A 16,295-nucleotide genomic window follows, 5' to 3' on the forward strand; every position below is an offset into this window, starting at 1 on the left:
CTGTAAGTTACGGCGGCGTAGTGTATCTGAGATACGCTACGCTTGCCTAAAGATAGGCAGATCTTTGTGGATCTGGGCCAGAAACTTTAGAAGAAACAAGTTTGTTTCTGTTATCAAACTTTGTAAATAAGTATGTTTTCTCCTTCACTAATGAGGCTGTACTGACGGGCTCTAATGAGCACGGATAGGCGGCACTGATTAGGAGGCACTGACAGGCAATCACATTTTTAATGGGCACTGATTGGCATCCCTGGTGGGCTCTAATGGGCATCTCTGGTGGGCTATAGTGGGCACCCTTGATGGGTCTGCACTGATAATCAATGCACTGATTATTAACGCCGCCCCCCCCCCCCCCCCCCTGTCAGAAGAGCAGTCGATCGGCTCTCCTCTACTCATGGCTCGTCAGCGCGAGTAGAGAAAAAGCCGATAAATGGCACTTCCTGGTTACCATGTGATGAGCTGTGATTGGACACAGCTGATCACATGGTAAAGAGTCTACATCATAAGCTCTTTACAGGGATTGGCGATGTGTCAGAGTAACACACCACACCACCGATCGCCACGCTTTGCGCCAGTGTCTTATCCTGCCGGATGTCATATGATGCCCAGTCAGGATATTGCAACCACTTTCCGGCCGTCATTCTGCTATATGGTGGACGGGAAGTGGTTAATGAAGACATAGTACACCCTCAAGCATCTTCACATGTGTTGGTGAAAATAGGAAATGAATACAATGCATATATCTGGACACAATATACCTTTTAATTCGCTTTCTTTCTCTATCACTTCCGCTAATGTCTCATAGAGGCCAACATTTTTATTAGATTTTGCCCAAGACGCTATCGCATCCGCAACGGCTCTTTTCTTCCGGTAACTAAAGGAAATGAGAATCCAAACTATTACATCACATGAATTATATATGACACGGAATAGATGAAGCTGAAGAGACATTCACAACAATGGCCCAGATTCAGGTAGAATTTGCCCCTTTTTTACGGAAGGCACAGGGCAGCGTTTTTGCCCTGCGCCCCCGCAAATTTGCTGCGCTGCGCGCTCTTTAAAATTGCCCTGCGTAAGGGCGCCTAATGTAAATGAGGGAATCATTTAAATTAGGCGCGCTCCCGCGCCGAGCGTAGAGCGCATGCTCCGTCGGGAAACTTTCCCGACGTCGCAAGGACGTCATTTGCTTCCAAGTGAACGTGAATGGCGTCCAGCGCCATTCACGAATCACTTACGCAAACGACGTGAAATTCAAATTTCACGACGCGGGAACGGCGGGTATACTTTAGCATTGGCTGCCCCTACTATTAGAAGGGGCAGCCTTACGCTAAAGACGCCGTACAGAAACTCCGTAAATTGCGTACGCAGGGCCCGCGCAACATTGTGAATCGGTGTTAGTATGCAATTTGCATACTATACACTGAGCACAATGGGAGCGCCCCCTAGTAGTCATCGCAAGAATGCAGCCTAAAATCTGCGTGGCATAAGAGCCTTATGCCACACAGATTTTAGGCTGCAGTCGGCGTTACGATGTTCCTGAATCAGGAGCATTCGTAACGCCGGAGCAAGTCAGCAATTGCGCTGCGTAACTATGGTTACGCAGGCGCAATTGCTCTCTGAATCTGGGCCAATGTATAAATCACTTTAAGTGATCAGCTACAAAGTTTAAAGCATTTACTTAGTAGCAACTATTATCAAATCTCCCGTGGAGGGGGTCATTTAAAAGTGATGGGGGACTCGTATTTTCTCAATCATGACTAAATCCGGTCTTACAAATACTTACATTTACAACATGCTGATGTGTTTTATGTTCTTTACTCTTAGCAGAAGACGGCTTCTGCAGAGCAGCTCAGAAGCCAATTTTCTTATATGGAAGAAAATTGGAGGAGGGATGGGGATTTTACATTGCATGTAGAGTTGTAGTACAGAGTGGAAGCACGCACACTGTATGTAAAGTTGTAGTAAAGAGTGGGAATGTGCATGCTGCATGTAGAGTTGTAGTACGGAGTGGGAGCGTGCATGTTGCATGTAGAGTTGTAGTACGGAGTGGGAGCATGCATGTTGCATGTAGAGTTGCAGTACAGAGTGGGAGTGTGCATGTTGAGTTGTAGTACACAGTGGGAGTGTGCATGTTGCATGTAGATTTGTAGTACTGAGTGGAAGCACACACATTGCATGTAGAGTTGCAGTACAGAGTGGGAGCGTGCATGTTGAATGTAGATTTTGTAGTACAGAGAAAAAGCACACAAATTGCATGTAGAGTTGTAGTACGGAGTGGGGGCACAAAGTTGTAGTAAAGAGTGGGAATGTGCATGTTGCATGTAGAGTTGTAGTACGAAGTGGGAGCGTGCATGTTGCATGTAGATTTGTAGTACAGAGTGGAAGCACACACATTGCATGTAGAGTTGTAGTAAGGAGTGGGAGCGTGCATGATGCATGTAGAGTTGTAGTACAGCGTGGGAGCATGCATGTTGGACGTAGAGTTGAAGTACAGATTGGGAGCGTGCACATTGCATGTAGACTTGAAGTACAGAGTGGGGGCACAGATGTTGCATGTAGCATTGTAGTACAGAGTGGGAGCGTGCATGTTGCATGTAGACTTGCAGTACAGAGTGGGGGCACAGATGTTGCATGTAGCATTGTAGTACAGAGTGGGAGCGTGCATGTTGCATGTAGACTTGCAGTACAGAGTGGGGGCACAGATGTTGCATGTAGCATTGTAGTACAGAGTGGGAGCGTGCATGTTGCATGTAGACTTGCAGTACAGAGTGGGGGCACAGATGTTGCATGTAGCATTGTAGTACAGAGTGGGAGCGTGCATGTTGCATGTAGACTTGCAGTACAGAGTGGGGGCACACATGTTGCATGTAGCATTGTAGTACAGAGTGGGAGCGTGCATGTTGCATGTAGACTTGCAGTACAGAGTGGGGGCACACATGTTGCATGTAGCATTGTAGTATGGAGTGGGAGCACACACATTGCATGTAGACTTGCAGTACAGAGTGGGGGCACACATGTTGCATGTAGCATTGTAGTACAGAGTAGGAGCACGCACATTGCATGTAGACTTGCAGTACAGAGTGGGGGCACACATGTTGCATGTAGCGTTGTAGTACAGAGTGGGGGCACACATGTTGCATGTAGCATTGTAGTACAGAGTGGGAGCGTGCATGTTGCATGTAGACTTGCAGTACAGAGTGGGGGCACACATGTTGCATGTAGCACTGTAGTACAGATTGGGAGCATGCATGTTGGACGTAGAGTTGAAGTACAGAGTGGGAGCATGCACATTGCATGTAGATTAGCAGTACAGAGTGGGGGCACACATGTTGCATGTAGCGTTGTAGTACTGAGTGGGAGCGCGCATTTTGTTGCAGAGACTCGCACAGGACTAGGTCCCACAGTGACTCAAGGGGCACAGAGAGAAAAAGGGTATATAGCGGCACAGTCAGGGGAAAAAGGAAAAAGGAAATAAAGGAAAATAAAAAATTTAAAGCATGTTGCGAGTTATTTTATCTGGTTTTTCATTCTTTTATCTGATTTAGGATTTTTTTTTTACATTGATTTTAAAGCGGAGTTCCGGCCACAATTTCACTTTTTAAATATAAATACCCCTGTAATACACAAGCTTAATGTATTCTAGTAAAGTTAGTTTGTAAACTAAGGTCCGTTTTGTTAGGTTGTTACAGCATTTAGACACTTTATAAAATAGAAATTGACTGGGGCCATCTTAAGTGTGGGCATCATGAAGCCAGACTGTATGACTTCCTGGATTTCAGCCTTGCAGATCTCGCACATGCTCAGTGCTGCACAAGCAGTGTCAGATCAGGTTTCAGCACCTGTGCTGTCCAAGTCACATGATTCTTCGAGACTGGGGAGTGCACAGACTCCTGGAAAGTTACACCCACTACATTCCCAGGAGTCTGTGCGGTGTAGGTTAGGAAGCATTAAGCACCTAGGTGCAGGAAGTGGGAAGATTAACTATTCTGCCTAGCAACAACACTTTGAAGGCATCTAAAAAAAAAAATTTTTTCGTAAAGGACTAATGACATTTTTTTAAAACTACTGATGTAATGTTATATTTATGGGTGGAACTCCACTTGAAATTTTAAGGATACCAAACCATCATATTGATTATTTTGCCACATGTGTTTTACCTGTCCATCAGATTCTTGTTTATTTGTTCAGCTTCTTCCCTTTCCTGCAAAGCAAGGCTTAGTTTTATATCCAGTTCCTGTTTCCTTTGGATGGGAACGTATTTGGTGGTCATGCTGGCAATTAATTGTTGCTTCTTTTGATCTAACTGTTGCTGGTATTTTTCAAGAGCGCTCATATCAAGAGAATCTTCTATAGACATACCTAGGAAAAGGAAACAGGTCATTACACGTGATCTCACAAGGGGCCCCCATTTTCAGCTTTCAGCACTGTCGCACTTTGAATGACAATTGCGCGGTAATGCGACACTGTACCCAAACTAAATTTTTATAATTTTCTTCCCACAAACAAAGCTTTTTTTTTGGTGGTATTTGATCACTGCTGGGATTTTTATTTTTTGCTAAACAATCTAAAAAAGTCCTAAAAATTTTTTTTTAAATGGGGTAGATTCACGTAGATCGGCGTTTCTTTGTGCAGGCGTAACGTATCCTATTTACGTTACGCCTCCGCAACTTTTACAGGCAAGTGCCGTATTCTTAAAAGAAAGTTGCGGCGGCGTAGCGTAAATAGGCCGGCGTAAGCCCGCCTAATTTAAATTGTGAAGAGGTGGGCGTGTGTTATGTAAATTAGGCTTGACCCGATGTGATTGACGTTTTTCCCGAATGGCGCATGCGCCGTCCGTGGAATTTCCCAGTGTGCATTGCTCCAAAGTACGCCGCAAGGACGTATTGGTTTCGACGTCAACGTAAATGACGTCCAGCCCCATTCACGGACGACTTACGCAAACAACGTAAATTTTTCAAATTTCGTTGCGGGAACGAAGGCCATACTTAACATTGGTACGCCGCATATACGCCTCATATAGCAGGGGTAACTTTACACCGGGAAAAGCCTAACGTAAACAGCGTAAATGTACTGCATCGGCCGGGCGTACGTTCGTAAATTCGCGTATCTAGCCGATTTACATATTCTAGGCGTAAATCAGCGTACACGCCCCTAGCGGCCAGCGTAAATATGCAGTTAAGATCCGACGGCGTAAGAGACTTACGCCGGTCGGATCTAATAGAAATCTATGCGTAACTGATTCTATGAATCAGGCGCATAGATACGACCGCTCAGACTCAGAGATATGCCGTCGTATCTGGAGATACGTCGTCGTATCTTGTCTGAGAATCTACCCCAATATGTTTTTCTTTGTTTTGGTTATAAAATTTAGTTTTCTCCTTCAATGATGGGCACTGATGAGGCGGCACTGATGAGGCGGCACTGATGGGCACTAATGAGGCACCACTGATGGGCACTAATGAGGCGCCACTGATGGGCACTAATAAGGCGCCACTGATGAGGAGGGCACTGATATGTAGAATTGATGGGCACTGATAGGCGGCACTAATATGCAGCACTGATGGGCACTGACAGGCGGCTGTGATGGGCAGCTCTAATGATGAGGTACTGACAGGTGTTACTGCTGGACAATGATTGCCACTGATATGGGCACTGACATCAGTTTTTCTGATGGGGCACTGACTGGCAGCTGATGGGCACTTATTGGCAGCTGCGGTGGCACATCTGAGGGGGCTGTGCTGATAATCAATGTGCTGACTATCAGCACAGACCCCCCCCCCCCCCCATCCCCTGACAGGGAGAGACGCTGATCGTCTCTCCCTGTCAGCGTGAACAGAGGAATGCCGTTTACCGGCACTTTCTGGTTCAGGCGATGATCAGCTGTGATTGGTCACAGCTGATCCCGTGGTAAGGAGCCTCTGTCAGAGGCTCCATACCACGATCGGAGATGTAGCGTGTCCGACTGACACACAGCACTTCCTATCGCCCCGGCATATCATCCTGCTGGACATCATATGAAGCCCAGTCAGGATAACAGAAGCACCTATAGCAGAGTGACGGCCTGGGCGGAAAGTGGTTAAAGGCAGATTTTTTGCCCCCCCCCAAAAAAAATTACCACCAGCTGCCACTGCTGGCTGTGATTGACAGTAGTGGGAGCCGTTGGCTCAGCCAATGAGGAGGAAGAGACCCGGGTGAGCCGCTGCTCTCGTGCACATTTATGGATCAAGATGTGGCTCAGGTGAGTATTAGGGGGGCTGCTGAACACAGAAGACTTTTTACCTTCATGCATATGAAGGTTAAAAAACTTGAGCCTTTTCAACCACTTACACTTTGTAAAGAATACCCAATCGGGTTCAAGGAAAATGTAAAAAAAACAAAAGGATTTTTGCTTGCATATGATTGGATGATGGAAATCAGAAGTAGTTCACCACATTCACTAAGCTCTGGGGAAATGAGTGCAACTGCACTTGCAAAGTCTATTTGCCTTTAGTAAATCAGCCTGTTAGCATTCACCCAAAATGTAGCTTTAGCATACACGCTAAGGAAGGGGTAGGCAACCTCTGCCCTCCAACTGTGGTGAAACTACAAGTCCTATGAGGCATTGCAAGACCCTGATAATCACATGCATGACTCCTAGAGGCAGAGTCGTGATGGGATTTGTAGTTTCACCACAGCTGGAGACGCAGAGGTTGCCTACCCCTGCACTAAGGTTTATTTATAAAGGATTCACTGTGCGGTTTGCTCAGTGAATGTCTGCTGGACATTTGTTCAGGGATGCTGTTACTAATCACAGGGGCCCCATACAGTCTACCTGACAGCCTCCCCGCCCCACAGCCAAAGTGACTGAGGACATAGATTCATCGGTCCCTTTCTCTACAGCCTCAGCTGCACATATGGTTGAATGGGAAGCACTCTGAGGCTTCCTGCTCATTCACAAGCTGAAGCATAGTAAATGTACTTTACTATGCTTCTGTGATGAATGTACATAGGAGTGATTGGCACCGGTGCCGGGGTTAGGAGAAATGCCGGTGTTACATAGTTAGTCAGGTTGAAAAAAGACACAAGTCCATCCAGTTCAATCATAAAAAAATAATAATAATAATATCATACAATCCCATATACCCAATTCTATACCCACAGTTGATCCAGAGGAAGGCGAAAAACCCCAGCAAAGCATGATCCAATTTTCTACAGCAGGGGAAAAAAAATTCTTCCGGATACCCCGAGAGGCAATCGGATGTTCCCCGGATCAACTTTACCTATAAATGTCAGTACCCAGTTATTTTATGTACATTTAGGAAAGTATCCAGACCTTTCTTAAAGCAATCTACTGAGCTGGCCAGAACCACCTCTGGAGGGAGTCTGTTCCACATTTTCACAGCTCTGACTGTGAAGAAACCTTTCCGTATTTGGAGATGAAATCTCTTTTCCTCTAGACGTAAAGAGCACCCCCTTGTCCTCTGATGACCGTAAAGTGAATAACTCAACACCAAGTTCACCATATGGACCTCTTATATATTTGTACATGTTGATCATATCCCCCCTAATTCTCCTCTTCTCAAGAGAGAATAAATTTAGTTCCTCTCATCTTTCCTCATCGCTGAGTTCCTCCATGCCTCTTATCAGTTTGGTTGCCCTTCTCTGCACTTTCTTCAGTTCCCCGATATCCTTTTTAAGAACTGGGGCCCAAAAAGGAACTGAAGAAAAGTGGGAGATAGAGCGGTGCTTGGAGAGAGGGGCGGGCCCTGTGCATAGCACTGTGTGTGGCCCGCCCCTCTCTCCAAGCATCGCTCTATCTCCCCCTCCCACTTTCATTTGGTTACGGTTTAGTAGAAAGAACAGCCTAGGGGCGTGCTAGAAGTGAGGGCGGGGCTGGACGTGGTGCTACCGATGACGAGTTTAAACAAATCGCCGCTTCGCCCACCCGTTTGGGTCTATAATTTTTCTGGAACCGAAAATTGCGTCTGCGCGACAAAAGAACGGTGAAGTCGCGCATGCGCGGTAAAGCCCCGTGAACAGCTGTTTGCTGACGTAGCCGCACCGGAAGTGACGCGGTCGAGACTTTTCATAAGTCCAGGATTTTTTTTAGAACCCTGGCAGCGCTGTGGGGGGAAAGGGACACACAGGGTGGCCCAGTCAGCAGATGGAAGGGACGTATGTGCCAGAAGCAATTCCTTTGCAGTGCAGCTGGAGGGACGGAGAGGAGGAGAAGCTGGCTGAGCACTGCAGGGGAGACAGAGGAGGAACGGAGGCTATAATAAGACAGTAGTTCACCGTAGATATGGTTTTCTCTATACTGATAGGGATCTTTGATGATAAGGTTTCATTTCTAGTATGGCTAATTCACTGTAAAATCCATGTCGGTTCACCAGTGCACCCCACAAAGGAAGCTGTGGATCGCTGTGACACCCCCATATCACGGTGCTACAAACTGGCTAAGATTATGATGGTTTCCCGGGGACAGGTGGACCGAGGACCATACCTGGGATCAGAGCGGAGGGGCTTATTTCATCCTTTTCAGGTAATTTCTCTTTTACTGGAGAGCTCTTCACGCTATTTTTCCGCAGAAGTTTTTGCAATTTCCGTTCAATCCTATGAGAGTCCTGATTAATTAATTCAATCCTAAGAAAAAAAACAAGTCATGACGTTAAATCAGATGAATGTAGATGGAAAAGGAAAGGGGAAGGTGATGGGATGGAAAGTTACAAATTAATTAGGAGCGTTAAAGGGATTGGTCATCCATCCTCCTTATACAATGAAGGTAGTAAGAATATCCATCTACCAGTTCAGTGCATGGAAGATTCTTACTAGTATGACTTTTTCACCATTTTATTTTTATTTCTGTGTAAATAACTTTCTGTTAGGAAAAAAAACATTAAAGTGTAAAAAACCCATCCCGCTCTGGGTGATCTGTATTATATAATATCAAAGTATCTCTAATGCCGCGTACACACGATCGGACAATCCGACAACAAAACCGTTGTTTAGTTTTTTCGACGGAGGGAGGGGGCGAGCACTCCACTCCACACCAGGGAGAAAGCCTCGCATTACTGTGTGGAGTTACAGACAGAAGAACAGGAAGTGAGGATTTCTCAGAAGAAATAAGGACATTAAAAAACAAAATTTGAAGGATGAGGTAAGTGAAGGAGGACTGCACTAAGGTAAAGGAAGCTATTTAGGGTAAAAAATAAATTTTACTTTTACATCCCCTTTAAGATAAAAACTTTCTGCCTTTACAACTCCTTAAAAGTGATTGTAAACCTTATTATCTACCTTTGTGAAACCGCGTGCACAATATCATGCACAGGTACGTGATTTTGCGCAGCTGGGCCGCCCTGCCGCAGTATATGTACGGTGGGTGGTCCGGAAGTGGTTAAAGTAGCGCATGGCATATAGCAAAATAAAATAAAAAATGCCCTGGTCATGAAGGGGGAGTAAAACCTTCCGGAGGTCAATTGGTTAATTAAACTCCTTATGCTGGAACTAGCAGCCGACAGCCATACATCCTCTGACCACAGGGAAGAGTTGAGTATTTCATTGATAGACTTCTTCTCATATCCTCACCTTTCTTCCAGCTCGGCGGCCCTCTTCCTGTAATACATGAGAGTGGTGGGCTCAGATGTCAGGCTCTTCAGCTTGGCCTGGAGATGAGTGGCATCGATGTCTCCCTTCCTCAGGGCCTCAATAAACTCCTCATATTCTTGCTTGATTGCAGTAAGAATGTCTTTATATTCTGTACAATGCTCAATTAACTGAAAGAAATGAGAGTGGGATGAAAGAAGAACCCTAGGTAAAAAGCAGGATATTTATTTTAAAATTCAAGAGCCCCTCCCCAATACAAAGACTGTAGCTGCTGACTTTCAACTAAAAGGACACTTATCCAGGGATCCAGCCAGAGGCGTTCCTAGGGGGGTGCGGGGGGTGCGGTCCGCCCCGGGTGACACCCGCTAGAGGGGTGACACCATCCCGATTTAAAAAAAAAAAATATATATATATATATATTTTTTTTAGCTGACATGTGGGAGGGGGGGCGGCTCCCCCTCCCCCGGCGACTGCAGCAATGAGTGCCGCGGAATAGGAGCGCAGAGCGCCGTGGTACAAGAGGAGGGGGGTTGCGGAGTGACACCGCAGCACCATCCATCGCCTCCTCTCACAGCCACGGGCTGTTAGCGGTGGTCGGCAGTCGGCACACAGGCACAGCCCCCTCCTCTCTGTTTGTGTGTACAGAGGGGGAGGGGCCGAGGAGACCTTCTGTCCATGTGCCGTGGCGCTGCCTGCGATGATCTGAGGTACTGAATGGGGAGGGGGGTGTTTGCACCTGGGGGGATTTCACTAAAGGGGTGGGGGGATGTACTAAGGGGGTGTTTGCACTGAGGGGGTTTTCACTAAGGGGGGTTTGCACTGGGGGGGGTTGTACTAAGGGGGGGGTGTTTGCACTGGGGGGTTGCACCGAGGGGGTTTGCACTGAGGGGGGGGGGTTGCGCACTGAGGGGGGGTGTCTGCACTGAAGGGGAGTCTGTGTAACATGCAGGGGTCCAGAGGTGCAGGTGGCTGTGTAATGTAAAAGGGGTGCAGTGATGCAGGGTGCTGTGTAATGTAAAGGGGTGCAGAGGGCTGTGTAGTGTAAAGGGGTCCAGAGGTGCAGGGGGCTATGTGATGTAAAGGGGTGCAGAGGTGCAGGCGGCTGTGTAATGTAAAAGGGGTGCAGTGATGCAGGGTGCTGTGCAATGTAAAAGGGTCCAGAGATGCAGGGTGCTATGAGATGTAAAGGGGTCCAGTGAAGCAGGGTGCGGTGTAATGTAAAGGAGTCCAGTGATGCAGGGTGCTGTGTAATGTAAAGGGGTCCAGAGGTGCAGGGGGCTATGTGATGTAAAGGGGTCCAGTGGTGCAGGGGCTGTTTAATGTAAAGAGGTGCAGGGTGCTGTGTAATGTAAAAGGGTCCAGAGGTGAAGGGGGCTGTGAGATGTAAAGGGGTCCAGTGATGCAGGGTACTGTGTAATTTTAAAGGGGTCCAGTGATGCAGGGGGCTGTGTAATGTAAAGAGGTCCAGAGGTGCGGAGTGCTGTGCAATGTAAAGTGGTCCAGAGGTGCAGTTGTGGAGAGGGGTACACAGTAGTAACAAAAAGATATTGAAGGATGCAGAGGTATGCAGGGGGCACAGTGGGGTGTTTTTACATTTTAACGTGGGGGGGTGCCAGATATTGGATCCGCCCCGGGTGCCAAATGCTCTAGGTACGCCCCTGGATCCAGCACTGTCCTCAGCTGGGCTGGTTCCTGGGCGCTGCCATGTCTAGTGTGGGAAGCCAGCAGTGACTTTTTGAGCCTTCACTGCCAGCCTCCCGCTGCACATGCGCGAGCCACGCTGCACTTTGTAAATGGTCCTGCTTGGGGCCAATGCGGGCAAAGGGGGGTCCAAGCAACTTCTGCTTGGACCACCCGGCAAACAAAACATGAATGAATGCGGGTACCTATCAAATTGGAACCTGCTTCTCCAAAAATAAAAAATGCCCAAAAGTTAGAGGAGGCGGAAAAACAGAACTTCCCCTTTTGGGTGAAGTTAAACGAATCCAGTGATGGCGAACCTTGGCACCCCAGATGTTTTGGAACTACATTTCCCATGATGCTCATGCACTCTGCAGTGTAGGTGAGCATCGTGGGAAATGTAGTTCCAAAACATCTGGGGTGCCAAGGTTCGCCATCACTGAACTAATCTAACGATTAGCTGCAATATATTTGGGGGGGGGGTTAAGTTTTTTTCTTGCAATTCTTTTAAATCTGTCCGCAAATCAGGAACACTCACAGGATTATACTCTTCACACACATTTCTAACACAGGAATTTCCTTCCTCTCTGTAAGTGGATTGGTCTTGTATTCAATGTGTGAAGCTTTTCGAGGTGTTGATGCCATCTTGTGGACAATTAGGAAATAGCAGCATGATAGAAAGATGAAAAATATGGGGTAGATTCATAAAGAAGTTACGCTGGCGTATCTATTGATACGCCGCGTAACTTCTAGGATGCTCCGGCGTATCTTTTTTCTGTATTCAGAAAACAAGATACGCCGGAATTGGGCTCGTCGTATCTTAGTTGCATATTTACGCTGGCCGCCAGGTGGCGCTTCCGTCGATTTACGTGAGGAATATGCAAATTGGGGAAATTGGGGAAGGTACGCCCATTCAGAAACGTACGTCCGCCCGTTTTTTAGGTCATTTACGTTAGGCTTTTTCTGGCGTAAAGTTACCCCTGCTATATGAGGCGTATCCTATGTTAAGTATGGACGTCTGGCCAGCGTTGAATTTTCCGTCGATTACGTTGTTTGCGAATAGGACTGTGCGTAATTTACGTTCACGTCGAAAGCATTGGCTTTTTGCGGGTTAATTTGGAGCATGCGAACTGGGTTACGTTCACGGATGGCACATGCGCCGTTAGTCAAAAACGTAATTTACGTGGGGTCATGTTTTATTTACATAAAACACGGCCACCTCTTCACAATTTGAATTAGGCGCGCTTACGCCGGCAGATTTACGCTACGCCGCCGTAACTTAGGGCGCAGGTTCTTGGTGAATACAGAACCTGCCTCACTAGGTTACGGCGGTGTAGTATACATGTGTATACAAAACGTTCAGAAATAAAGATTTAAAGTGAAAAGCTGTCCATCTGGGTTTACTTTTCTTTATTTTGTATGTACACATGATGTTTCCTTATGCCAATAGTAAGAAATAAAGACAGTCTAAAGCTGGCCACACATTATACAATATGATTGTGTACAATAATCTCTTTTAACCACTTAAGGACCTGAAGGATTTTTCCCCCTTAATGACCAGGCCATTTTTTGCGATGCGGCACTTTGCGATGTGTCGCTTTAACTGACAATTGCGCGGTCGTGCGATGTTGTACCCAAACAAAATTTATGTCTTTTTTTCCCCCACAAATAGAGATTTCTTTTGGTTGTATTTCATCACCTCTGTTTTGAATTTTTGCGCTATAAACCAAAAAAAGAGCGACAATTTTGAAAAAAAAATAACTATATTTTTTTCTTTCTGCTATAATACATATTCACATAAAAAAATAAAAATAAAAGATTTATTCATTAGTTTAGGCCAATATATCTTTTGGTGGTATTTGATCGCCTCTGCGGTTTTTATTTTTTGCACTATTAAAAAAAAACACAATTTTGAAGAAAAAACATTTTTTTATTTTTTTTACTTTTTGCTATAATATCCCAAACAAATTCTTCATCAGTTTAGGCCGATATGTATTCTTCTACATATTTTTGGTAGGAAAAAAAAAACGCAATAAGCGTATACTGATTGGTTTGCGCAAAAGTTATTGGGCCGGATTCAGAAAGAAGATACGACGGCGTATCTCCTGATACGCCGTCGTATCTCTGAGTCCGGCATCGTATCTATGCGCCTGATTCATAGAATCAGGTTACGCATAGATATGCCTAAGATCCGACAGGTGTAAGTGTCTTAGGCCCCGTACACACGGCCTGTTGCAGAGTATGATGGATAAGTGCAGCGGAGTCTAATTCAGATCAGACATATTCTGTAGTAACAGGAACTGGCTTGTTTATTGAAACATCATCACACAGACAAAGATGTCTCTCTGCCTCATGGTGAGAACACACACAGATTACAAGCAGGAAGAAGAAACCAACAAGTACATCATTGTGATACAGAAAGCACAACATATCATAAAGAACACAGTCTATCATATCAATGCTCACTAGCGACATCTTGTGTCCTTTATCTAAACTGCATCGGATATATATTCTAAGCTAAGTTTGTTGCATATATCCAACACCCCTTCTCAACAAACTGAGGCTTAGTCCATTAAACCTATCTTCTTCGTAAGCTTTGAATGTCTTTCGGCGGTCAGAGGCTTTGTAAGGATGTCTGCTGTCATTTCCTCTGTTGGGCAATAAAGTAACTCAAGAAGACCTTGCTCTTGAAGATCCCTAAGAAAGTGAAACTTCACATCAATGTGCTTGGTTCTTGAATTAACTCCTTCCGTATGTGCAAGTCCAATGCATCCTTGATTGTCCTCATAGATTTCTGTTGGTCCCAACTGTGGTTGACCTAAATCTGTTAATAGCTGTCTCAGCCATATAACTTCTTTGCTTGCTTCCGCTGCAGCAATGTATTCTGCTTCAGTAGATGACAGTGAAACAGTGAGTTGCTTCTTACTAGTCCAACTGATGGCGCCTCCTGACAGGAAAAATAAGTAACCACTGGTAGATTTTCTGTCATTGGTGTCTCCTGCCCAGTCAGCATCCACATATCCTGTTAAGGTGCTTTCATCGCTTGCTGGTAACTTGAGCTTGTAGTGCAAAGTCCCTTTAAGATAGCGAATGATTCGCTTTACAGCATTCCAGTCCTTTTGATTTGGTATTGAAACCTTTCTGCATAGGATTCCAACTGTTGCTGCAATGTCAGGCCTTGTAGCTGTGGTAAGGTACAGCAATTTCCCTATTGCTTTCCTGTATTGAGTATTAGTTGGTAATGGGTTATCTTGACATTTCATCTCCTTTAGGTAGTTGGTTTCCATGGGAGATTTCACTGGTTTGGCGTCTTCCATTCCAAAAGTTTCAATTATTTCTTGTATTTTGTGTCTTTGATTCAGAAGAAAGCTGCCATCTTCCTCTCTTTCGATCTGGATGCCGAGGTAATTCTTTATATTGCCGAGGTCCTTGGTGTCAAAGTGCCGATTTAGTTTTTCAAGTATTTCTGCTTCATCCCCTTCTTGCTCAAAACAAATCAGAATATCATCCACATAAATAAGCAAATAGATCCATCTGTTTACCAATTTCTTTGTGTATAAGCAGGGGTCTGCTTTGCTCCTTTGAAAGTTTTGATCTGTAAGCACTTCATTTATTTTTATATTCCACGCTCTGGCGGCTTGCTTTAGGCCATATATGCTCCTGCGAAGTTTGCATACTAGGTCTGACCTTTGTTCATCTTCGAATCCTGGCGGCTGTTCCATGTAGATTTCTTCTGTTAAATCGCCATGTAGAAACGCGGTTTTCACATCAAAATGTTTCACTTGCATTTTCCTTGTGACGGCTACTGTCAGTAAAGTCCGTATTGTAGTGTGCTTGACTACTGGTGCAAACGTCTCATCGTAGTCCTCTCCATATTTTTGAGAATAGCCTTTGGCTACTAGCCTTGCTTTGTATCGTTCAATTGTGCCATCTGCATTGTATTTCACTTTAAAAGTCCATTTACAGCCTATGGCTTTCCTTCCGGGTGGTAGTTCTGTAAGTGTCCATGTTTTAGTGTCATGCATGGATTTTATCTCTTCCTCAGCAGCCTTTATCCATTTAGTTGCTTCTTGTTCTGAAAGTTGAGATATGTCTTCCCATTTTACAGGTTCGTTGATACTGGTAGTACTTGCTTTGTATGAGAGACGTATAGGTGGTTTACCTTTGTTTTCTCTTGTTGACCGTCTCATTTTTGTGTCTGAGCCTTCTTGTGTCTGCTCTTCAGTACTGGTTGAGTCTACACTCACTTCAACTGTTTGTTCAGAAGTTACAGAGATGGGCTGGTCAATGTCAGTTTTCTCTTGAATTCTTGCTTCTACTGTTGTCATTACATTGTCTCTTAAATCTTCAACAAAAGTTACGCTGTTGCTAATGGTAACCTTGGCTGTTTTGGGATCTAGGATTCTGTAACCTTTGACATTGTCACTGTATCCAACGAAGATACCTTCAAATGCTCTGTTTTGGAGCTTGGTGCGTTTTTCTTCAGGTATGTAGACAAATGCTTTGCATCCAAAAACTCTTAGATGTTTTACACTTGGTTTCTCATTGTGCCATAGTTCATATGGGGTTTTCTCCACTGTTCTGGAAAGAAGTCTGTTCTGCAAATATGTAGCTGTCATTACTGCCTCACCCCAGTATTTTTGTGGTAGTCCAGAATCTGTCAGCATACATCTGATCATTTCGGTCAGAGTTCTATTCTTTCTTTCAGCTACTCCATTTTGTTCTGGTGTATACGGAACGGTCTTTTGATGTTCTATTCCATGCCTTTTTAAGTATTCTTGTATCTTACCTCCTGTGAATTCACCTCCATTATCGCTCCGGAGTATGAGAGGTTTCCTCTGAAACTTGTTACTTGTCTTTGTTACATAGTCTTGTAATTTGTCGAAAACTTCACTCTTGTGTTGCATTAGGTAGGTGACTGTATATCTTGAATAGTCGTCTATGAAAGTCACTATGTACCTGTTGCCTCCAGATGTTGGTGGGTTTAGGGGACCACACACGTCACTGTGAACTAAGTCAAGTGGTCTTGAGGC

General features: G+C 45.2%; 1 protein-coding gene across 1 annotated transcript in view; it reads right to left on the reverse strand.

Moving 5' to 3' along the window:
- Window positions 1-16,295, reverse strand: part of CLHC1 (clathrin heavy chain linker domain containing 1) — a 70,082-nt gene that overhangs the window by 42,830 nt on the left and 10,957 nt on the right. Inside the window, exons 3-6 of the mRNA XM_040351661.1 lie at window positions 9,565-9,752; window positions 8,483-8,622; window positions 4,158-4,359; window positions 759-874 (exon numbers count right to left, since the gene is read on the reverse strand). Coding sequence (XP_040207595.1) covers window positions 759-874; window positions 4,158-4,359; window positions 8,483-8,622; window positions 9,565-9,752 — 646 coding nt within the window. The remainder of the gene's footprint in view (window positions 1-758; window positions 875-4,157; window positions 4,360-8,482; window positions 8,623-9,564; window positions 9,753-16,295) is intronic.

Source organism: Rana temporaria, chromosome 4, assembly GCF_905171775.1.
Source record: "Rana temporaria chromosome 4, aRanTem1.1, whole genome shotgun sequence".
Taxonomy (NCBI): domain Eukaryota; kingdom Metazoa; phylum Chordata; class Amphibia; order Anura; family Ranidae; genus Rana; species Rana temporaria.